Consider the following 25,538-nt stretch of genomic DNA (forward strand, 5'->3'; position numbering starts at 1 on the left):
ACCTAGTGATTCTGTGATTCTGTGATTTTAACCCTCTCTAATTTCCTAATAGAATCATTTACATTGGCTACAAAGAACTTCAACTACATTTAAGTAAAGTACATGAAAGCACCAATGAAACTCTTAATTTCTTTGAAAAGTGTTCGTGAAGGCTTCAAATCTTTGTCAAAACTTTGTGCTATTGCACAAGAAAATTTGAAGACAAAGTTATTCTACATCAAAAGACTGGACTATTCTCATAGTACATTTTGCTCAATAAATTCCTGGTAACCTTGCAAACTAAGTAGGCATTTCTACTGTCTGATATTCCTGCACTGTATAGTTTTAAAGTTATGTATTCGAATACACACGTATTTGCATTTTTGTCAAAAATACTTTCAACATAAAGCAAAGTTTCACTTCAGAGAAAGTTCACTCTCATTAGCATTTTGAGCACATTAATTTACAGGCCAATTTTCATCACACCTGGTAAAACCTGAAGATGCACTAGCAAACTCAACCAAACAGCATTTTTCTCCCATAATTATTTTTAATGCTTCTTACCTTTACAGAGTAAGCCAGAGAAATAGTGACAGCAAGTGGAAGTCCCTCAGGAACAGCAACCACAAGCACAGTGACACCAATAATGAAGAATTTAACAAAATACTGAACGTAGACAGGAGTGCACTCAGGCAACCACTGTTTCTTGTTGACCACAAACGTGTCAATGGCAAAATATAGTACCAAAATTATTACAGTGATGGCAGACATCACCAAACCTGAAAATAGAAATAGTCAGTTACTATAAAACAAAACACAATTAAAACCACGTGCAATTAGAAATCTACAGTTGAATTTGATATGAAACTATTCTCTTACTCTACATGACATTTTTCACCAGTACCAATAATGATAATAATGACAGATTTTACAATGTGGAAAAACATTATTATAGTACATTTACAACAGCCATACATTCCAGTTAATAAGGAAATGCTGAATTCTACAGAACAGCTGAATCATACTGCATTAATTTTCAAGCACCATCTTACTGCTGCCTTTCAAACTTCTTCAGTCAGCCTAGTTCAACCGGAGTTCCACTGTTGCTTAAGCTAAGTTTTTTCAATTTAGTACATTACTTTGCCTGGTACGACATTCATCTGTCCTTTTAATCTCCATATTTTACAAATTACTAGTCTATCCATATTCAAACACTTCTCTTTCTTTTAAATAAGCTTATCTTATGAGGCTTGAGCAAAGGAGTCTCCTGTAGTTTATGCTGCCGTATAAAATATTTTAGAAAAGCCCTACTGATGTGTCTGGCCGAGTACGATGAGGCAATGCTGCAGAATCGTCCACAGAACAGTTTTAACTGTTTTTCTTGAAAATGTGATCAATACTAGTGTTTCCAAGGTTTCCCTTTTCAAAGGGACATGCGCAAGTAGTGCATATTTTTATGAGGAGCGGCTCAAAAGAGGTACAACGCTGACAGTATAGCACAAGAGACACTAATAAATATTTCACAGAATTCACAAAAGATCCCAGGGACTTAATGTGCTCTCCCAGTGACACAGACTTTGCTAAGATAGCACTCCTCCTCCACAATTTTATTCCTGGATTTGAGTGTACAAATAAAAACTCCATTAGAACATCTATTTCGCCTTGCTATGATTACTGCTCTTTGGCAGGTTTCTAAGAAGCAGTTAAGCCTGCATTTCAGAATGAATTCATTTCACTCAAATGAGATCATACAGTAGAAGGAGAATGCTATGAATTTTATGTCTTGACTGAATTTTTAAAAAAAATTGGTAAGCTGAAGGATGCTAAAGTTGACAGGAAACAGATGAGTCGGGGAGATCGCTAAATGCCTGAAGATAAAGGAAAATCCATTAAAATATTGTCCAGGCAAATACTCATGACAACGCAAGACATCCCCATAGATTGCCCAATGACAAAGAAAAAACAAATGAGGCAACGATTAATTAATTTACTTCATATTACTTGCCACATTATGGTTAGAAATCCCTATGCAATTACTTTAAAAGGGATATTCACATGCCTGCTGAAATACCAAAGAGAGTAATAATCAGAAGGCAATGTAGAAAGGTACTTAGTCTAAGAAATTAATGATCATGAGAAACGAAGTGTTTTTATATCAATGCATACTGCTGAACAACTTGCAACAAAGCAGAGAAGCTTGAAGAATATGAAACTGGGCAAAGCATGAAATTGGATATTAAAGAGATGATAACCATAGATTCCAAGTCATGCACTGTTCAGGCAAAGAGACAGAAGTGTCATCATGAGGTTGTGTGATCAGCTAAGTGTAATGAACTTCAAAAGGAACGAGAAGGAATAGCAGGGGTAAAAATCGGACTGGGAAAGAAGGATAAAGGAGATTGAACAGAGGTAAAGTTAGGAATCTGTTGAAGGGCCTCAGCTACGGTCCTGGATGGAGATCAAGATCTCTTTAATACCACTAGAAAAATGAACCTAATGAACATTATGTCTTTGTGAATGATTTTCACTTTCTACCTACATGATGGAGAAGAAGTGCTACTTGTAACAGTAGGGACCAGATGGTACTGGATACAGGAGTCAACAGATGTGTCATATTTGGGTAGAGGGCAAGAAGGTGGATATTAAGAGAAAACAGAATGATTTCAGAATTCGTAAAAGGGAAATACTGTGTGAGTAATATTTTGAGATGATATTAGAGATTCTGCAACTGTGTACTCAGAAGTTCTGAGGGGAGAGTAGATTAAATATGTAATTACTGCACTTGGGAATATTGGCTATGAGAAAAACTACATTTCATTTTGATTCAAATATTCATTGCAATCACAGTTGCCCAAAACTTCCAGTTTCTTGACAGTCAAAGCTCAGTTTTAGAAGAATAAAAGATCTTCAACACCACCTACTATTCTCAGAACACTATTATGATGATGTACTTCTAAATATTGCAGTAAAAAAGGCCTATCCCTTTTAAGAATAATTTGCTTTAAAACCCTTTGTTGCTTGTATAACACACTGCTATTGGGTCAGTTATTCAGTCATACCTGCTTTGCCTATCTGGACTGCCAGCTTGGTCAGCTTTCCCTGAAGAACAGATTTTTCTTTCTTGTGCATGTTGGATTTCTTCTTGTCTTTGTCATCTCCCTCTCCCCCTTCTGCACTCTTCAGTGGCTGCATCTCCATGGCAGCAGCCCCATCCTGCTGCTTGGCTAATAATGCAGAACAAAACCGTTACTCCAACAGCATTCTTCATTCTTTTTATCTTAGTGTTGATACTTACTGAATTCAACCAGCAACACCCCTTGCAGGGGCTGACTGCACACAGATGATTGCAACTGCGCACAGAATTACACTTCGCTCCCGCGGCAGACAGATGCCCCTGTGAGACCCAGCGGGCTTCTGCAGGGGCACAAATGTACGACCATACCCATGTGCACTCCACACCCATGGGGACGTGAGCTGCGCCGCTTGTCAAGTACCATGAAAACCATTGATTTTTATACACATATATACCACTCAATGTCTTGCAAATTACTTGGCAAGTAACAGTACATCACTACTGCAGGACTTCCTAGAATAGCAGATCTGAAATGCTGTGGCAAATAGATGGTCGGTATTTCTCTAAATTTTGGTATGTCTCATAGGTTACAATGCAGCCTTATGATCGTACTTTTAATGAAAACATTTAAAGGTAATGTGGTTCCACAGATGGTCCGAGCACCACTTCTCTTGGCTGCGTGGGCACGTCAGTGGCCAGCAGACCACCCTTTGCAAACCACTGTTCTAGTTAAGACCAGACTTTAGAAGTTTCCTTAGCATTCACTGTTTAAGTAACTTAACCATCAGGTCCGATGGTGATACCATCGTCATTCTCCCGTAAAAAGCACACCTAATTTAAAGGCTAAGCCAGCCTTTCTTGAAAGAATGCTAATGTTGATATAAGGAAACTTTATTTTAGTATCAAAGAGAAAGACATGTTTTTCAAAAGCAATGACATTCCAGTTTATATATGTGTATGTGTCTGTTTTGTATTGAACACAGGCATAAGTAAATTAAATAGAATGAGATGAAACAGCTTTGCTTTGACTTTCGTGAGCAGATTGCAGAAAACCATGCTTATTCGACCTGGAAATCCAATTCATCTACCTAACCTTAAAACTTATTCATTTATTATCATTTTATTTAATTGCTTTGTACTATTTTCCACTGAGTTTATCTGCTCAGATTCTGACCCATCACCTTTGCAATCTTTGGTATTATCTGAGAAGAGAAAGTTATAGTTTAATTTACTTATTTGGCATAACCCAAGGGAATCATGTGTCTCATATGATAAAAAGGGAACAGTAACTTTGCTCCCGAGAAAGCAAAATACTTATCTCAATTTCTTCCCAAGATTGTACATTAAATAAGAAACTCCTAAGATTCTTAATCTTCCTGTTATTTATCCTTATAATACACTTTTCATTGTTAAATAACCTCTTGGCTTTAAAGTTTCCTTTTGTTACTGATTTACCTTCTCACTACAAAAGAAAGTATGTCTGTACAATGCCATTAAACACCAAAGATGATGAGACATATCAAAAATAGGGTTGGAAATTCACTAACAACGCATAAGCATACATAACTTGCACAAGAAAACGAATTCAAACGAGCTTTGTGACATGAAAGCATCATCTGTGAATGGTTTACTACAAATACTGATCTTCTCCTATCCTAAATACCTGATATGTCAAAATTCTCTAAGTTACAGTCACATTGGTACCTTTTTTTTTTGCTGAGTTTGGCGGTTTGGGTTTTTTTTAATATTCTGTTTGAACAATAGGGCCCTTTCTATGCACAGGCAAAGATCACAAATTTCCATTTTATTTTTTAATAGAATTTAACTACATGCTAAAAAGAAAATCCACAACCTCCTTAATATGAAAGAAGATTACCTTTGTTCTGGCTGTTCTCCATATTCCCATCCTGCATTTTGCCTATATGATGAAAAATTTCAACAGACAACAGACAGTAAACAATCTTCACCCAAGACAGAACACGAAAATGGGAATTTAAATAAAAAGGGCAGACAAAAGTAATGAGCATGTTACAGATACTTATTTATGATCAGTAGCCGTTGTTATCATAGATTTACTTAGAAGCATGGGCAACTTAGCTGGATGCATTCAGGGAACTCCAGTCAAGTTCAGTGTTGTAACATGTAAAATACTAAGTATTAGTACATATTGTTGAGCAAATTGCATAAATTAAGAGGGTGAAACCAATAAAAAGAATCCACTGGAAAGAATTTGAATAATATTCCTGAACTGAAATTTCAGTGAGCTGGGACTTAAAAAACCCCACAGGTATAATTTTGGCACACACCAGTATAGACTATGACTTTCTTAATGTATTCAAGAATTAAAATAATTATTTCAGTAAATTAAGGCAAAATATAAATAAGAGTGTTAATAAATAAAAGTAAATAAAAATGTAATTTTAAAATAATGTCTGTTTTACATCTTCCTCACTTGGTTGTATTATTTAGCAAGTTACTCCTGTAAATACAAGAGCCAGGTGAGCATCCATTGCTCAGATTTATCCTAAAGAAAGATTTTCCAAGTGTATCTGTGATTTCCAATATAGTATTTTAGCTTACCACACCAAAGTCCTTACTTTTTTTTAAAGCTGAAAATATACCACTTGAAAGTGTGTATGAAATAAAACCGGCAAAATACAAATTAGAGCGTACAAAACTTTGGTATTCAGAATAACCAGTAAACAATTTCAAATGTATTCAAAATTCCTTGGTGGGATCCCTTATGAAACTTTCACAGTGATAGACAAATTTATCTTACAGAAAAGACTGCTTGAGTTTTGTAAATATTGCAGTCAGAATGGATGACATTCTCTTCTTGTAGTTATGTATAATGCACAAGAAAAAAATAATGCTAAGGAAAATGAATAGTTAAAACACCTTTACAGGAGTTTTGACACATTCAAATAAGGAATGTATCATTAGAGTTTATAAAAAAAAAAAAAGACAGCAGTTAAGTCCTGCTCTTCTGACTTGCTGCAATAATACAGCTGGTACTGACGTGCACAATAAAGCAGCAGAAATGATGCTTCAACAGATGTATTAATTTTTTCACTCTATGCTGTGAATAAATAGCAGCAAAATTGAAAGGCTAAGGTGCATTTCTTGCACGTGTGTATTTTCAATAATAGGGAGATCACTAAAAACTTCCCCTCTTAAAAGGAGCAAAAATGGCCAAATCGGTCATAAATTTGTCACCATACCACCTCACCCCATACTCGTAGGCTACAGGCACCGAGGAATTCAAAAGCACGGAATTACAGTGAAGGAAAGGATGCCTCACTGCCTACAATCCCCTCAGCACGCGGGTGGATTACTAACACGTGCTGCAGTAAAGCACTTGGCATCAACTAGAGCTTGTCTGCATTCCTAACTCTGTTCCCACCTCGGCTATAAAACGGCTGGGATGAGGCAGTACCTATCTGCCAAAGCCTTACGTTTTGCTGTGATACATGAATCTGTGAACCTGAACAAAACCAAGTTCGTTTGCATTGTGAAATTTCCTTTCAAATTTTTGCGTACAGCGCATGGTTGAAATTGGTATCTGCCTAATGGGTGTTTTTCTTAGGATGGTTTTTAATAACGTTAGTGGAAGACATGAAACATCTCCAGACATTCTGATTCCTAGGCTAGAGGATAAAGCCCTCCTTAAGAACTGGAAAACATTAATTTAAGAGTAGACAGCCTGCTCTGTGTCCTGCTTTATAGTTTCTTTTTCAGAACACAATTAAAAACCTTAAAGCAATATAATTGAAGATACTTCAACTTCAAAAAAACCCAAACAAAACCAATCCATGACTTCCGTAACTGGCAAACACCAAGTAGACTAGTTTTTCTATGTAAATCAAAGTATCTCACTTTATGATACAGAGGGTATCATAATTGTTGAATTAATTACACTAACAATTCATCTACCCTGGCTATCTAAAAATACCAGTACACAAAATAGACGATTGTTAACAACAATGTAAATGTAGGCATTTAAGAAATATATTCTTAACCTCAGCAGCTACTGCACTTAGGTTATTGGGAGACAGGGGGTCATCACAGCTAGTTACATTCCAATTATTTACAGAGAATAACAAAACATAGGTAATTTAGGTAATTATGATTTAAAAAATAGCGCTGTAAAGGAGTTATTTCCTCCTGTCCCAAAAAATTTAAGCCCACACTTGGCTGTAACTATGAAAAAAGAAAGAAATTAAGAAAGAAATGAAGATGATAGAATCACTACTGCTGAGAGATCCGTTTTCCTTTCAGTTAGTTCTAGGACCAGAAATACCACCCCATCTTTCTGACCTTTGTGCATTGTTGAGAAACATTAAAAGGCTGAGTATTTATTAATATTTTGATAATATGGTTATATATAATCCCTCAAAAATATAATCTGTTTTTACATACTTTTGCAAATATTTTCTTGTTTTCTTTTTGGAAATAAGAAAGTAAACAGAACAGTGTTTGGGCCCTGAAATCAGGAGGAATTCATCTATTTCCATCATTTTTCTAAGCGAGGATGAAAAATCCGAAAGTTTAGAATAGAATACAGAGTCTCCTAATATGACCTGTATCCTGCAGTTGCTTTGAAAGTTTTGAATTTGAATATAAAATGTTTTGCATGTTGCCTTTGCCCTACTAAAATTGCTGTCTTTTGGAAGGTAACCATGGCACCATTACTGTCAAAGTTCTTACTCCAAAAGACAGTTACTCTCCAAATACACTTTTCAAGAAAAGACTCCCCTTCACCTCCCCCAGCCCTTTATGAAGGGTCAATGAGACAGAATAATAAAGACCTATCAATCACTGGTGGTAGAAATTGTTTGTTCTTCGGGGGGACTACTTGGAATCAACCGAAGAAGCTAATCGAGTTGTGTTCTCATGCTTTGATGAAGCAAAAAATATAAAATACCCTACTGATTTTCCAAAATGTCTCATCTTGTGTAGAAATGAGTTATAGCCCTCTTCATGCCAGGTGAGTGATGCTCTGCAGCTAGTAAGAACAGACGCACATTGCAAATCTATATATACAGGGAAAAGGGGTGTCAAACACACCTGAAGTGAACCATTAAGAATTCTTTCACGCAGTGTGGTATCAGAGGCGATGCATTAGTAAAACACAGGTTAACTACAAAGGAATAAATCTGATTCCACTGCCTCAAATAGGAAGTTTTAGATAATTCTCCTGTGCACTGACTAAATAACTTCACTTACAATTCAGAAAGTACTTCAATAAATATGACAATTGCAAATTGCTTTGAAGGAATTGAACAGTAGTGTACATATGCCAGAACTGACAGAATTAACCGTAGATGTAAAATATTTCAGCTGGGAGATTTCTCTGAGTCTGTATGGTGTTTCTATATCAGAGTATAATTTTAACTACCACTCTCTGAGTACCAAATGCCAAACCCTCCCCCCCACCAAACCACAAAAAGGCAACATGGAAATTCTGATTTAGGAATTGGGGAGTGCTCTACTGGACAATGATAAGCACTCCTTTTAGATCAAATTTGGGGAAACAACCTTTAAAGAAAAAACAATTTTTTCTTTTAAAAAAATTACCTTCTCTAAATACAATACTTTAAAATTAGACAAATTTTTTTTAATTACTATCTTTCTGTCAAATTTTCTGATCTGCTCATAACCTTAACTTGTAACCTTTTAAAAACTGAATACGTTGTCCATAGTTTTAACATAGATACCATTAAACAATTCTGTATTTTAATGACAACTACTAGAACCCAGTAGAATTTATAATAGTTCCTTCAATACAGCAGTTCACAGACTGTCACAAACCTGCATGAATTTATCACTGTAAGTTCACTGACTGAAAACAAAATACAATTGTGTCAACCGTATATCGACAACTAACACAGTAACATTTTATTTGAAGTGATAGTGTGTCAGCTTTCAAGTAACAAGCAACAGCATTTCCTGAGCTAAGTACTTATTCAAGTATATGGGTTTTTTTCTTATTTGAAGGTATTTTCTACACAGAGGTATTAGACCTTAGGTAAAAAATGCTTGTTTCCAGTCACATCCTGGGGAGAATTCTCAGACATTACTGAAAAAATTTATTTCACCCAGACTGAAAAAGTGTCTACATGAACTTGGTGTCCTTGCTTTAGAACTCTTTTTTTTTCCCCCTTGTTTTCTCCCCTCCAAGCTTCCTCCAAAACATACCTACATTTTTAGTATTCTTTAACTCATCGTCCCTGCTGACTAGAAAAATGCATAGAATAAACAGAAATCAGACTTTGGCAATTTCTCAGACAATTCCAAACCACTCTGATCTAACTCTACTTGCCAAGTTTCGGTTCTCCTCTGAATACAACGTCAGATAAGTTGAATTGTGGAAAGTATCTCCTGTCTATCATGATCAAAGATCTGCAGAATTAATTCAACCGCCTCACCTCAGAAGAGTTAAAAACAAAAACATATTCAGCTTGCATAAAAAATTGACTCCTACACTTCACGCACTGAAAAGAATTGAGTATGTATCTCTCGACTCCAGGATAAACAGGGACAGTAACTATTGTTTCTGATAGGAGAGAAGATGGTGGAAAATCACATATTTACTTAAGACACTGATTTAATGTCTCTTGGAACTCAATCTCTGTATTAAGTTCAGGCATTAAGGCCAAACAAAACCATTATCTACCAGGCAACTAAAACTTGCTAACAGAGAGACCAGGTTAGAACAACTTCGGACTCGTATCTGCATCTTGCTGAGCTGTGGTGCTCACCCAGCAAAGCATTTAAGCAGATGCTTAACTTAATACTCAGCAACTTGCAGGACTGAGCATGAATGTAATACTGCAGTCTCCAGTGGGATTGAAGGAGGGTATCTGGTAAGACTTTGTCGTATGCGTATGTTTGTTTTACATAAAGCAGAGTAGAATTATAGAGCATAAAGAATGGAAAATGAAATATTAACCATTAATTTCCTGGTTCTTGGGCTCTAAGGAATCTGAAATTGGGGTGTTGGAACCAGGGTGATATAGGTTCCTGTCATGCAGTGAGATGTGAGGTTTGTAAATCCTAGTTCTCCAGCAAACTTAGAATGTGCAGAGGTAAAGTTTTAAATCTGGTTATATGTTTCTTTTAAATTATAATAAAATTATTTAGAAATAGGCTCAGAGATTTCCTAGGTCATTGCTTTAAATAAGGTAATACACTAGTCAATTTGAGCACTTGTTTAGCACTTGGTATTGCTACGTCAGAAACTCTAGTTTCACATGCATAATGCAACAACTACTGACCTGCATGGAAGAAAATTTCTATCACTAACATGATGAAAAGTAGAATTACTTTTGTCAGTATTATTGGTGCTGTACAAGAGGGAAAGGTTTCTACGGCAAAGACAGACGAAAGTATCTGATTATCAGAAAAATACAACTGATGCCTATACTAATATTGATCCCTTCCACTTAATACGGCAATCAGACTATTAGAAGAAATACTAAAATATCTGCATGCCAAGAAGTGGGGTCAAGAATCTGTACTAAGAGACAGTCAAAATTGACTACAGTACTGTATTTTGTTTTCTTTTTAGTAAATACAGGCAGGCTCATTAGATGATCACTATCTAAGGGCACACACAAATACCCACAAACAGAACTTTTCAGTCAGTCTCTTCCAAAAAAGATGCTCAAAGCGGCAAAAGTTTTTCCTAATGCACTATTAGTTGAAATTGAGCCAGATTCCTGACCCCAGCACTGCTTCTCAGAACTACGTGAAGACTATACGAATACTTATGAGAGTGCCACATCAGAAGAAAAGACAATATAAGCCATTTGTCATGGTGTTCCTCTTCAGGAACAATGCTGACAAACGCGTCAAGAGCTTTACAATGAAACTTCATGTAAAGGCAACTCCCAAGTTTTGAAACTAGCCTTACTTCACCGTTTCTTTTAATTGCAGTTTGAATTAATGGAAAACAGATGATAATTCCTACTTCTTCCTTCCCCTTGCTTAATTCTGTATGAATAAAGTAAATAAGTCGTAGAATCTTTGTGGCATCTCTTATAAGCTACTATCGAGTTTATGGAGTAGGGTATCTCGGAGGGTAATCACATGCATATACAACATCTGTGCGGGTCATAAAAGGAGGAGGGAATCTTATATAGTCAGGAGAGAAATCTATCAAATGACAGAAGCTCGGTGTTCTTGACGTACCATTGACTAAGCTGGCATTTGCATTATCGGTGGCATTTGCACCTGCCGCACCATCTGTAGCTGAAGGAGGGTGGGAGGAGGGATGGGAAGAATCTACTGAGTAATAATGGATAAAAAAAACAATAAATAATAATAACATGAACAAATGCACATGACAAAACAAAAACACATTTATGGACTACTATGGCTTTGTTTTCTCAAAATCAAATTAACATAACTTTCAAAAGCAAAATGTCATTACAAAGGTGTTACAAAGGTAAAACTCATACATGGAATAATAATTAATAATAATAATAATGATGATGATGATGACAATGACATTTAACCAAGTTAACAGAGTTGGTGAGAACTGACTACGCCCAGTACTTGTTTGCTTTGGTCCTTTTATGTGTAATTTTTAGAATTTTAATTAAAGCATTAAGCACATGGCTGAAATATTTCCCTTGAGTTAATGGATTTACACAACGCATGGGTCGTTTTAAAATATGCAACATACTACACAGTATATACAACATTATATATTTTGTATTTTACGCGATGTTGCATATTATGATGTATTACTGCTGATAGATCCCAGTCTAACACGGGCTTAGTCTCCGTCCTGCCAAAACCTAGTTAATATGCACATTGATCTGAGTAGAAACATTTGAATTTTTCAATATTCTGTGTGGAAATGTAGAAGAAATACAGAATTTTGGCAAATATAGTATTGAGGAGAATAATGGGTTATTTTAAATCCAATTAATAGACATTATGTAATTGCCTGTTTTGTGGTGAAATGAAAAAAATACCAGAAAAGAAAATCCTTTTCCTTTTCAGCATTTAACTGCATATCAGAGAAATTAGTCCGGCAATCTTTCCTAACAGGAAGGTAAAAACTCGACGTAGGTTTTATTATTTTATTCCGGTTTTTTATATGGGAGATTAGAAAATTAGCCTCTATGAATAATAGCGTAGTTTTGTTCTGTTTCCATTAGTTAATTGTTCACAATAGAACGCAGAAGTCCTGTAACGACCCCTGATCAAGACTTCCTAAGTGCTTGGCCCATAGTGACTGTTTCACGCTGCGCTGGTTTGTCGTTCAAGAAAAACGCTCTTGTTTTATTTGGGAGAGGAAAATAAACAGCATACAGGATTGAAAAACACACCTTGTGTAACTACATTCATGAAAATTTCAGTTGCAAATTTGATTACTGTGGTGGTAATAACTTAAACTGCTTTGGTTACTCATGCTTATTTTTCATTCCGTTTGGATGCTCACGCTAACCAGCACAGCGTGAACTGCTAACAGCAAATCACACATTCCGACGTTTAATATTTCACTGTAATTTACTTCTGGAGAATAACTGATTATTTAAGCTTAACATTAAGATTTGCAACACAAGCAATGCGTGCACGCTTAAATGTTTGCCACAAACAATCCTGTTGATTTGAAATTATTCTTTAATTCAACTGTGCTGATTCAAAAAGAATTATTTTAATCACAGTTCAACCCCGATTTGCACCAAAGCTTGCTGGCTAAAAGCCTCGTCCTTTCATCTGACGTGGTACAATGTTTACTCTACCTGGAAGCTGACGTCCATCCTCCTGTTTCACACCTGCATGATGATTTTTGCAAAATATTAATGAACAATAAAAGCATAAACCCACATAAGACTGAAACAAACAGTGACGATCGGCAGGGTTGCAGAGAATCGCAGGTGGATACACCGGAGCACGTTATTTCAGTCTGGGCCTCAACCTGCGACCAGCGCGCCCAGGCACTGCCCGGCCCTCGCACAAAGCAGCTAGCAACGTCAGAAAACGTGAAGGAGCTCCCTTGGAATTGTAGCCGTGCCCAGCTAGATTCCGTGTCTGCCAAAGAGGTTCTTCCACACCTCTGCAAGAACCTCTGTCCCCGGGTCTCAACCCCAGGGCAGTGCATTACTCTGCTGCTCTGATCTCTCACTCCCTGTCTTTCAAGGCTACCCACAAGGAAAGGTGAGAGAATCACCCGCGTCCTGAGCAAAATAACATACGGAGAAGGCCACCCCCGTGAAAGGAAGGACCTCAGGGCAGGCAGCTGCCACGGCCAAACAGGTAGGCAAGTCGCACCTTCCCACCTACGCAGCCCTACGCGCTGCCGGATCGCGGAAGGTCCGTACCTAGGAGTCCTGCTCTTAATGACAGCAGATCAAACTACGTACAGTGTTCAAAACTAGTCTGAGGTGAAAGAGTTTTACTTTGGGAAGTGTCGGTCTTTCTCCTTTTACTGTTGCTGGAACTCAGGATGCCTAGCAGGTATTGTGCGTTTCTGTGCAGAACTGAAACGGTAAACGTTTCGCAAAGCTTTTCATCAATTAAAAAGGCATCTCCTCAGAGAAACAGGGACTCAAGTGCAACCACTTGTTGAACATGTTCAGAAATGGAAATTCTAGGTCATGGAAACCGTCTGAATTTGGCCTTCCTCTCTGCAGCTTCAAATTAAAAGGATGGCAATGAAAAAAGGTGGAATCACACTGCCTGACAGATACTAAGTAAAATGTTCAGTAAAGCTGTAATTACTTCAAATAGAGTGGAAATGTCTCAAAAAAACCCCATATTAATTGACCCTTAACTATGGCTGAAAAATAAATATTCTTAGAACAAACTTGGAACACAATTCTGAAAGTAGACGTGAACAATTTACAAGACTGTATGAACAAAAAGTGGAAAGGACACCCATTAAATCATGTTTCTGCTTATTGTGCAACCCATAAATTAGCAATTGCTTATGATATCACACTATAGTAAGGTGAAAAGTCTAAAGAGTCTTCTTGATTTCATTAACTGATACCGGACATCAAAGTTAAACTCTCTGTTAACATTAACTGCTACCTTTTTGTCTTTTACTATTCTTAGTTTGACTTTTACATCGTAAGAAATTAAAATGCCTCTGAAGTCAGTCACTGACATTAAACAACTAGGCTAGTAAAAAGCCACATTTTATCTTCATTTTATTTTTGAAGCTCGAAGAGTTCTAATTCCATGGCCAAGTTTTGGGGCTTTTTTTCTGAAAAAAATATTATATAGATGTAAATGCTCAAGAGCAAAACCTTAGCGAATTTTAGGTGAGTATGGATTTATGTAAAGAAGAGACGGCAATGGGAGTATGCCCTTGTATTCCCTTGCACTTCATTATGTATTGAGAGTCTGCAGTTTCACACTGGAAAAACGTCTTGTTATCCAATGTATTTATTGGTTAACAGCTTTTGCTGTTTTTCTGTGTGACATGTAATGACAAAAATGTATACAAAAAAAGCTTTTAAAATCATATTTATTTGTCAAGAATGGAGGAAAGCTCTGGCTACACAAAGCCGAAGAGCTTTCTTCAGAGCATCCCTATGTGATGTGAAATTTACCTTTCTTGTCTTTCTTTTCTTCTTCTTCTCCTCCAGCACCTAGCAGAGTAAAGATGATGCCTGTCTGAGAATTCACACCCACAGCAGTCACAAGCATTCGTCCAGAGCCTTCCATGACGTGAGTACCTGGAAATACGCAACGTAAGTTATATATAGCTAAAAAAATAAAAAGAACAACCATTAAATATTTTATGCAGTATTTTTACTATAGTAGCGAGAGATATTTGTTACACTTTAAAAATCTATTTTGAGGCAGATATAATTGCATCCCCAAAATAATCCCTATTGTTGTATATTGTTCTCAACCAAGAATAGATGCTTAACTGCAAATCTTAGGGTGCGCATCCATTAACCATGCACATCGGGTTCCCTTTTTAAAAGAAATGTTGTAACGACCCAAATTTACGTCACCTTGGAAGATAGTAGTTTAGCTTCACACGGCTAATTCTTGTAACTCTGCAAATATTTTTTCAGAACTCTGCAAACATTCCTCTGTGACTGTAATCAAGATTATACTGACTGTACATAGAATGCTATTACATAAATGAAGTGAAATTATGTGTGCAATTTCTCTCATCTTTCTCAGTTATGGTTGATTTACAGGCATAGACAAAAATATTTTTGAAGACAATTTCGCATCTTCAAACTTGAAAAATCTTCAAGGAGATGATTAATTAAATCAGGAGATTCCCAAATAGCAAGAAGAATTTGACGTACACTTGAAAATACGAGAGATTTCTATTACTCTAAAACAAATCAAAATGTACATTCAGTTCTTCTGAGGAGGATCATTTGTTTAACTAGGTAATTTTTTCATTGTATTAATCTGAGAAGTATTTCATGCTTTATTGTATAGAAATTGTTTATTTGCAGCTCTTATTCCTATACCGAACCAAATGTTAGGTGCATCTAAGATCATAAGGTTTCTCTTAGAAACCTTTTGCTATGAGTTGTGGAAACACAAACAAATAGAAATTTCTAGAAATTATCAAAGGTATTCTGATTTACATTTTGGAAAAAATTTTAACAGAAGATTTGCAAAAGATCAGTGCAATTGCACACTGGCAATTCCTTAAATAAGTTAGGAACTGAAAAACAACCTATCGTGACATGTGTTTAAGGACAACTTACTATAAGCTTATTAAGAAAAACTGTCATTGAAGCATAGGAACAAATGTATCAAGGATGACATCAAATGACTAATTTGTGATTTTTATATGGTGAGAAAGTCTTAATCTAAAAAGTTCATTATTGAAGTAATACTTAAAATGGTGAAGAGCAACATCTTTAGCAGGTATTTAAAAGATATAAAGCAGATCAGTAGTGCTCCTATGAAACAGATGAAAAACAAATACATAATGACTAGAAACTACCGATAGATAAACCTGTTCATTGAAACAGACTTTATATTTTATTCTTTAGTAGCAGAAAATTATGTTATGCCTATTAAGAGTAAGTCACTGTGAGAACACAGAGGAAAAGCAATCATTTCTTAACACAAAGTTGACAAACAAGCTAGGATTGAAAGTTTACTGCGCTTGGGCTTTTTAAATACTCATTCCTGCATTTGAAGAAGGAAGTAGTTTGGAAACTATGAAAATAGACTGTAACGCACAAACTCTTAGCCTTGAGAAAAAAATCGTTGTATTCAAAAAAAGATAAACATATATTTACACCTCCAAGTGAACTATGGATGGACACACGGTTAACTGGAACCTGCTCAGAGAGTATTCTAATTGTTTTTAATCCTAGGTGCCATAGCTTTAAAGAAATTCTGTTTTAAGACCAGGCATTATTGCAGACTTGTGGGACATCAGACAAATGAGACCAGATGGAATCAGAACACAGTCCAGTAATTACCTTTTCCTTGTGGGGGTGGGGGGTGTGCGGAGAGAGAAAGAATTTTACTCTTCTTCTGAAGCTATTTGTTGGTTTAAGAGTCTTTAAGTCAACTAAACGGTTTGACCATTCTGGTAATAAACCAGTTACACTGCTTATAATACTCACTTCACTCTTCGCCTTGTCACTGCAGCATTTGTGACAAACCGCTATTCTTTACTGGGGTTTAACCTATTGTTCCTTAGATCCTCACCTCACTTCAAAAGTTACGTCCTACTGCTTTACAGTTGTCAAGTTTGCCATAAATGTAAGGTTCTCCCTTCACCTTCCTTAAGACAACATCACTCTCTCATTCATTCTGTACCAGCATGACTTAGGTAGAGTCATTAACTGACTGGTCCTAAACAATTCTGTGGCTAACGAGGTAAAAGTTCTGGTGTGGATGTTCTCACCTATCTTACCTCTATCACTTACCCACTACCGTCACCAACCACCACTCACTATTTTAACTAAAGTGAAGTCGTTCACTGATGCCCGTCGTTCTGAAAGGTACTGAAAAAGAGAAGAAATCTTCAAACAAGCTTTCTGCAAGCTCCCGCAAAATGGCTTTTACCCAGCTGAACTGTGAGCCTGTTGCATGCAGCAGATGGGGAATATACTTCATTTCCATGGAGAATCTTACTGGATATTCAGAGCTGCTAAACCGGAATGGCCATGGAAAGATTATTTCTCCCCTCCCTTTTTAAAAAACATTTTACTGGGTTCATCCTCATCTACTTACATTCATTTCATTGAATTATCTCAAAAGCTGAAAAAAGGAAAGATATGTGGACCTGTGTCCGTAAATAGATCAATATTTATACACACACACACTTGCAACCCATTTTTTTTTAAATCCCATTTTCTCATTACTGCTCATCAGTTGCTCTCCTAGAACACACTAAGCAATGCAACTATCTATTTATAATCAAAATATCTTTCTCTAAATAATCAAAATCTCTCATGTTCTTAAAAGGAAAACAGAAACACAGAACAGACAGAACATCTGTCAGCACTAAGTCTAATTTGAGAGCATAAATATCTCATCAGAACACTAAGAAAATTTCAGCAGAAATAAGCCAAATAAATACAGAAATGCACAAACGGACAGATATATATAAAAAAAAAAAAAAGCAGCAGACCTTCTCAGTGCATTGAGAGCTGTTCCTATGGCTTTCTGTGATAAAATTTGATTCCTTAAAAAGTCTTTTGGTTTCTTTCATACGACAGAGCAAAACATCACAAACATACAAATTAGGACAGCCACCCAAACAACAAAAAACAAGTTACATTCAAGCCTAAAGGAAAAGAAAAGATCTTTAAAAATCAGAATAGGCTTGGTTGTATTGGTTCAGGCAAAACAGAAAACGTCTGAAACTGAAGTCAGAAATTGAGAGGAACCTCCTTTAAGATGCAACACCACTTAAAATATATTTTAAATAAGAACTTGCTTTTAGTATTCCTGTGTTTTGTTTTGAAGGAATCTTCTGTGTTGCACTAGAAAGGTGGGTAGAAATACCTTCAAAAAAATTGGCACGTACACCTATGTTTCAAAGCCAGCTCTATTAAGAAAATGTGCACCCATCAGATTTCAAGCTTACCTTTGCAACCCTGGAAAGGGCAAAAATGTCTGAACTTGAAATGCCTTTCTCAACTTTTTCTTAACCTTAGTCTTGTAAAACATAACTCAAAACCGTTGAGGTGCATACAAAAGCATGGTTTAGGGCAGGTACTAATTTATCATCAGATTATGTTCCACCAGTAGCATTGGAAAAATTCTTCAGCATTTAAGCTAAACCAAAGAGCTGAACCTCCTTCCACCTAACTCGGGTAATTTCACCATTTAAATGGTATTATAATTATACTAGCTTGAATAAAGAAATGGGCTCTATGACTTCAATCATCTATTGTTATATAAATGGCATTCTGGAATGAGAGCATGTTTTTCACTTATCTGTACACTAAGCACGTATTTCAACTTCATGTTGAACCATTCTACTGACTTCTTTCCCTCTCAAGACTAATTTTTCAATATTAGTAAAGGTACCTTTTTTTTTACATGCTATGTATTTAATTTAAAGAAATGTGACTATCCCAAGATAGAAAAGGAAGAAGACTAGTTCAGCAAGAAGAGGGATAAACATATTCAACAGATAATGAACCTATTACAGCACCTACTTTGCAGACAAAAATGCAACTAAACATGAGACTGCTCAGAGACCCTCGAATCTACTAATAGTACTGGTGAAACAGATTGGAAATCGGGCTGATAAACAAGAAAAGAAAACCAGAGCATGCCAGTTTGAGGGTTTTATATTGTTTTGCTACTTCCAACAAACTTGAGGTGAACCAAAAAATCTCTATCTGCATATCTAAACAACTGTTTTAGTCACTGCAATTATTAAGACGTAACTGAAATTACTCATAAAGTAAACCAACCATCAGAATAACCTCTATGAAAAAAAGAGTTTCCCAGAAAAAACTCATCTACGGGTAATTTCAACACATCCAAATAATTTGGAACTTTTGAAGTAAGATGCTGTTTCTGAAAATTTCTGCAGTGCTAGAAGCCTAGCTTGGAATCTCTTCTGGCAGGGAATTAAGACCGAATCAGAACTATTTTTCTCCAGGCAGTAACTGACCCGATTCCTTAATCAAGCATCCTTTTTATTTCCAAAACCTAACAAAGAACCATAACCAAGAGATTCCTTCTCTGTATTTGTGCTTGAATAAGCTCCGTTTTCTTTGTCTCAAATCCTTGTTCTGCATCGATCGAAGCACGCATTTGTAAAAGTTATGTTAGGATAAAGTAATGTTCTGTTGGTCTCAGCTCAGTAAGAACTATACTAGGTCAGCTCCTCTGTGTAACTCTTTCACACCTTAATCAAATTAATCTAAATAGCTGGGAAAAAAAGGTTTAAACAGTAAGCCTCATCAGGTATTGTTTACAACGTTAACCATTATAATACGTGCTACCCCAAAATGCTTCACAGTTGTGCCGTACTGAGGCCAGACTCATATTCAAGACGTATTTAGGAATCATGGATTTCTGGGAATGATGAACTACACAAAACCTAAAGGCCCCACCAGCTTCGGTCGAGGCAGTTCAGCAGCCGCCAGTTTGGTTAGCCACGCCACCTTCATCTGTTGGTTGACACACGCCCATGCTCATTGCAAAGAAATTTAACGTCGCCACAGTCTAGTTTAAGCTGATGGCTTTTGATGCGATGGCGTAAGCTACGCCACGCATGCCAATCCCTTAACTAACTAAAAGAAGGAAAATGTTTTAGACAGCAGTCTAGTGGAGCTATGGAAGAGAAGCTGCTGCTTTTCATTTCAGGTATGTCAGAGTCTGTATGGCCGTTTCTGCCTTCCTAGGTGGTACCAAATGCGCTACATACAGATGGAAATGAACCATCTGGTTTAGTCAGCACTTGTACTCTTAGAATTGCTTCTCAAGTACAGTAAATGACTATCTGGATGATTAAACAGGACATTAAGCACAGAAACTAATTTAGTTTAATTATGTCGTTGAAACTGATCGAATATTGAAAATGTCGTTTCAGGTGCCGATGGTGAACATAATATTTCCTGATTCGAGGTGTTTATATTTCACCAAATTTAGACTCACAAAACAAACCGTGGCTGCAATTCAAATGTTACCTTTTTTCAGTTATTCCTCTGTCAAACCTGAACTGTTTTTATTTCCAAAAGATGATTAAGGGGGAACAGTGGCAAGCAACCCTGACAACATTTGTCTAAATTCGAAAAGCCTACCTGGAGATAAGTTACTGATGTCTTCAGGTACAAAGATAGGAGGAATATTTAAGGTCTGTTTGAAGTTTTTTGTAGGGGGTTGGTTTGGTGGTTTGTTTGTTTGTTTTTTCAAACAAGTTTTATGAAAATACAGGTCGAGGCCAACATCCAACAGGAACTCAGTTTTTAAAGCAGGTCAAACCCAGCCTAAAAGACACGGTGGTTTCCAAGTTTTGGGCTACTAACAATTTCCAGCTGGCACATCAGCTCCCTGATCATTGGGATTAAACCTTGCACTGTATCTATGGAAGACGGTAGGTTTTTTTCACAGTAGAATCTCAAACCATCAACTCTGCTCATGAGCAAATAGAGTTCGGGGATTTTCTAAAACAGCACGAGTAAAAATCCATTAGTCTGAGTACAGACCAAAGGTGCGTGCAGTGCTTGTTCAAACATTACATTACTTCTTGACCTCCTTCGTAATCACAATAGAGATTATATAGTAATAGAGAAAAATAAAGGGTATAAACTTTATTTAACTCTGCAATAAAAAAAATAAAGACAAATTTCTCTCCTTATGGTAAAGAAATTTGAGTTTTGGGAAGCAAGACAAAAACATCTTTTCTCCTAACTTGACTGCTTTCCCTTTCTCTTCCTACCATGCCTTTCAGGGCAACGCCTTCATGTTTTTTTCACAGCCACCACTGAAACCTACGGATATTCAAAAAGATCTAATTAAATTTAGGAGTAAGTGAGAATACACGAATCCATGGAAAATTCATAATCGGAAAACCTCTAGAATTCAACAACAGGACATTTTAATTGGTAGAAGTCTATGATATTTCATGATAGAAGTTTCTATAAGAAAATATCGTTATTAAAACTTACCTCTTTAAAATGAAAATTTTATGCCAATTATTAAGTTATATTTACAAAACAGTACCTCTATCAGCTAAGAAAAAACGGAATGGAAAAAATGCACAAATATTTCAAGGACAACAATGGATTACAAGAGCAAAGAAATTTGTTTTGCTGTTTTATTCTCAGAATCGATAGGAATTTTTGGTGTCATTTGAAAAAAAAAAATTTTAATACACAGTTTCAGGCATAAAGATGCTTGAAACTTGCTAAAGTTAAAATTAGTTAACATGATCTTTTGTAATATGAAGTCTGTGGCAGTGGCAAGTCCACAAATAATATTGGCAATTTCTTCATCTTAAGTTAATGCAGCCACCTTTTAACTGAAATCTGATGGTTTTTTACCAGACCTCAATTCCATAATTCACGTAAGAAACACTCATAATCTCATAGTCAGTGAACTAATTACTGATTTTAAATTTGGAAAGGATTTGCACTGTTAATTCATTAAAAATTGTCACATCCTTACTTGTCACTACTTGTCTCTTCTGAACAAAAGCATTTCCCAACAGTTGGTGCCTGGGAAACACCAGCTCAAAGAAGCGGGATGTGGGCAGGATTTCTGCGGGAACATGTACTTACCTTCTGTATTGCAACATAAATATTCTATTTGGGGTGACTCTTGGCTGACTGTACAACCAGACAGCAAAGAGAATCCTTTTCATGAATAAAAAGTTATATTGTATTTGAAAATGACTGTTTCAGGTTGTAACACATTGATGATCGTTACGAGATCAGCAGGCTGTTATTTTGCGATCACATCCCAGCTGGAATCTATTGACAACCAACCTATTTAGAGACTATCTTTATTAGAATTTTTTAAAAAATCACATTCTATTTAAATGTTTTACTATACAGACTTATATTACAAAATACAAATACTGCAAATAACTTGAATTTAGCACAGAAGTCAAGCCCACAATATTTTAGTATATCCATTTCCTTTTTCTATTGCGTCTAGTACACACAGAAAGAAAGTGTTTAAAGAAATTTAAAAGGCTTTGAAATTTAACGGTTAAATTACAAGTAGCATACAATGAATTGAAACAATTGTTATTTCCCCATGTGATACTTTCCTTTTCCTCTGAAAATGTTTCATTACTTTCTCAATTTATAAAATAAGTACGATGCCCAGAAATAATTGCACACAATCAAAAAAACAATAGCATGTCTTCAGAATGACAAACAGACAAGGCCAGTGTCTGTGTTCAAAAGATCAGTTGTATCTACGTTACCAAAACCTCCTGGCATGGAAAAACCAAACCAAACCAAACCGGAACAAAGCAGTGCGTAAAAGAGAACTCATCAAGAATTCAGGCAGATTTACCTGACAGTAGCATTGGGTCTTTGTCAACAGACTTGCGGACTTGGTCTGACTCTCCAGTTAAAGAGCTTTCATCAATTTTAAGATCGTTTCCTTGAATAAATATCCCATCGGCAGGCAGAAGATCACCTTTCAGTAAGAACATGGCAATGGAAAATCACAGTGGTTTATTAAGATTGCTTTTATTATTACATAATTGTTTTTATTCTAAAATCACAATTAACAACAATTGTATTAAAATGTAAGAGGAAAGCAAAAGTGAAGAACTACTACCGTATTAGTCCACATTAGCCGTATTATTGCAATCCTTTAGGGAAGGGCCTTTGTATTGCGATTATTTTTTGCCTAATGCTATCCCAGAGTCAGAATGCATCACGTTTAACATACGAAGAACATAACAATCACTGAGATTTGGCAGGAGGAGTACTCTTCTTCACCTAACATGAAGGTTTCTCTATAGGACTTCACAGGAATTAACAGTGGCTAATAAACAGTCAAGCCGCCCTTTCCCCTTCCCCTCTCAGGAGGCTCCTTAGCTACGTCTAGGAGAAACTTGAGAGTTGATAGGACAGGCGTTTTGGTGGAATTTGCCAGCTCACTCAACAGAGCACACAGAGCTCCTGCAGAAGTCTTCCTGTTCACGGGAGCCTAGGGCTTTCCCCATGGCATATAATGATAAGGCATCCACCTGCTAGAAGCACCCCATCCGAAGGGACTTACAGGATCCACAGCTCTGGAGCAGCCTACCAAGTGGGCTGAGCACAGAGGCACATTCCCTCTCACAGAGCGTTTAAAAATGCTCCCTCTTATTCCTAACCGGACTGAAACAAAAAATCCCAAATAGCGTAAGCCCCCATGAAAGAGAGAACTGCCTTTGTATGAACAGTTCTTGTCCTTGGCAGCGAAAGGAAGTGAAGACTACAGAAATAAAATCAATTTCCTAGTGCAATTTTATAGCAAGTATCGTAGGTTTTCCTTTTGCCCTAACAGCGAAATTGTTATCTTACCATGGGCAGTAATGACACCACATAAGTCTGTGTCTTTTAAATCACTTCCAGTGAAGTGAGTATCTTCTGCTAGAAAGGGAAAGGAGAATAAACACAAGTCCAGAAAAGCAGACATCTAGTTGACGGAACTTACCATATTTCACCTGTGCAATGTCACCAACTACTATCTCTGCCACTGGGATTTGGATAACCTGTCCGCCTCGCACAACAGTAAATTTCTGTTCCTGCTCAATGCGACTTTGAAGCCCACGAAACTGCTTCTCCTTGCTCCAGTCATTGAAGGCAGTGACAAGTACAACACAGATAACAGAGAGGAGGATGGCAGCACCTTCAATCCAGCCAGCTTCAGCCTCACCTTCATCTTCAGCTCCTCCTGTTGCAGTACCACACCCTGCAAAGACATTAAGAACCATTCAGTCAAGCGAAGATCGGGTTTATCGTGGTTATCACAAGAAGAAAAACTTGCTGTGAAATGACAAGGTTAAGGAATAGAACTGCTCTTCGAATTACCTTCTGCTAAATGAAACATGGCAGAATAGAGAAAAAGTAGAAATAAAGATGTCTGAGGAAAAGCGGAAGAAAACAAATCAAGAGAAATTTTAGATCTTTTAATTTTTCTACTGAACAAGCTATCCTTTGTAAACCCAAACTAAACAAAAGGAAACAGAAGGCACCAGGTCTGTTTTCTAATGGAAGGGTTGATAGCTTCACCTGAGCCATTGAGCCTTTCCAGAAGTCCGGAGGACTTACTAAGAGCGGCAAGAAGGACTAAAACAATGAGTAACATCAATCAGTGCAAAGCAAGGGAATTAAATTAAGATCAAAGAAAACAGATTAGATTACAATAGATTTAAGAAATAATCAATACAATTTCTAAATGTTCTCAACTAAACGCACTTATAAGGAACACTTGTTTAAAAAATACTGAGATGAACTAAGTATATTAGTATTTAAATGTGGTAACAAAATGTGTTAGGAAACACTGAGTAAAAATAATAGCCTAATAATAATTCATCATTCTTCCTTACAGAGGAATATAGGGGCATGCTTATAGAACTGTAAGTATATTATTTTTGTCACAAGTAAACCAGTATTACAAAAAATACATTCTGTGTATTAATTCTGAAGTGTTAATTCTGAATTGCTTTATACATATCTGCTAATTATTTATTTCAAAGTAATATGCAATTAAAATTCAAATAGATTTCCTAGATAGTATTCACAAAATAAAACTAGTATAGCTCTCTTCCTTAATGAAATAAGGCCTAAAAAAAGAGAGTTTATAATAGGGAACAGCAAAGTACACATACTAGAATCACTCAATTCAGAGTTACCCCAACTGACAGGAGAGAGAAAAAAAAAAAAAGAACTCAGAACACTAGAGCCTCCACTCCTGAGTGACCCAGGGAGAAAAGAAATATTTTAATTTTCCATGCAGATTTGAACGAGGTAGGCATTTGACATCATTTTTCCATCTTACCCAGGTACCAGGGAGTTTAGCAACTTAGCAACTGTGTTGCTTCCATCCATGACTAAAGTTTAATTTTGGTATATTCATCACCTGTCACTAGAGGGAACTAACAAGCAATTCGATTTCTATTTTTAAGTTACAAAGATTTCCCTGTACATAAGCATCATAATTCATTAACCAGCTGGGTAATTACTCTTGCATATGAACAGTAACAAAATTACTGCAAGTCAAAGGAAGAAAGATGAGCCTGAATATCCACTAAGTGAACAGAAGAAAATGCATATAAAGGGATTTTTCACCCATGTTCTCTGTAGTTTAAATTTAGACTTAACCTAATTGAAGGGCAAAGCACGCTCCCAAGAGAAGGGGCTTTCCTAGCAGGGGTGCCCTTGGACAGGTGACCCACGTGCACCTTTACCTGCAGTACAAGAACCTCGCTAAAGAGACCATTTTTATAGCACCCAAGAAAGACTAACTAACCCTTTGTAAGTTCAGTACCTTAAGCCACTTAAAACCAGTCGCAAATGCAACTCAAAACCCACATCTTCAGTTCCTTCCT

At 36.5% G+C, this 25,538-nt stretch overlaps 1 protein-coding gene across 1 annotated transcript in view; it reads right to left on the minus strand.

Moving 5' to 3' along the window:
- Positions 1-543: 543 nt before the first annotated feature.
- The window catches only part of LOC104621260 (plasma membrane calcium-transporting ATPase 2-like), a gene marked incomplete at its 3' end in the record, with an annotated part of 26,131 nt that continues 1,136 nt past the window's right edge, over positions 544-25,538 (minus strand). Inside the window, exons 2-8 of the mRNA XM_010287692.1 lie at positions 23,642-23,899; positions 22,505-22,630; positions 14,626-14,751; positions 12,811-12,843; positions 4,929-4,970; positions 3,039-3,203; positions 544-758 (exon numbers count right to left, since the gene is read on the minus strand). Of these exons, the coding sequence (XP_010285994.1) occupies positions 544-758; positions 3,039-3,203; positions 4,929-4,970; positions 12,811-12,843; positions 14,626-14,751; positions 22,505-22,630; positions 23,642-23,899 (965 nt within the window). The remainder of the gene's footprint in view (positions 759-3,038; positions 3,204-4,928; positions 4,971-12,810; positions 12,844-14,625; positions 14,752-22,504; positions 22,631-23,641; positions 23,900-25,538) is intronic.

This window comes from Phaethon lepturus, unplaced genomic scaffold, assembly GCF_000687285.1.
Source record: "Phaethon lepturus isolate BGI_N335 unplaced genomic scaffold, ASM68728v1 scaffold15065, whole genome shotgun sequence".
Classification (NCBI taxonomy): Eukaryota; Metazoa; Chordata; class Aves; order Phaethontiformes; family Phaethontidae; genus Phaethon; species Phaethon lepturus.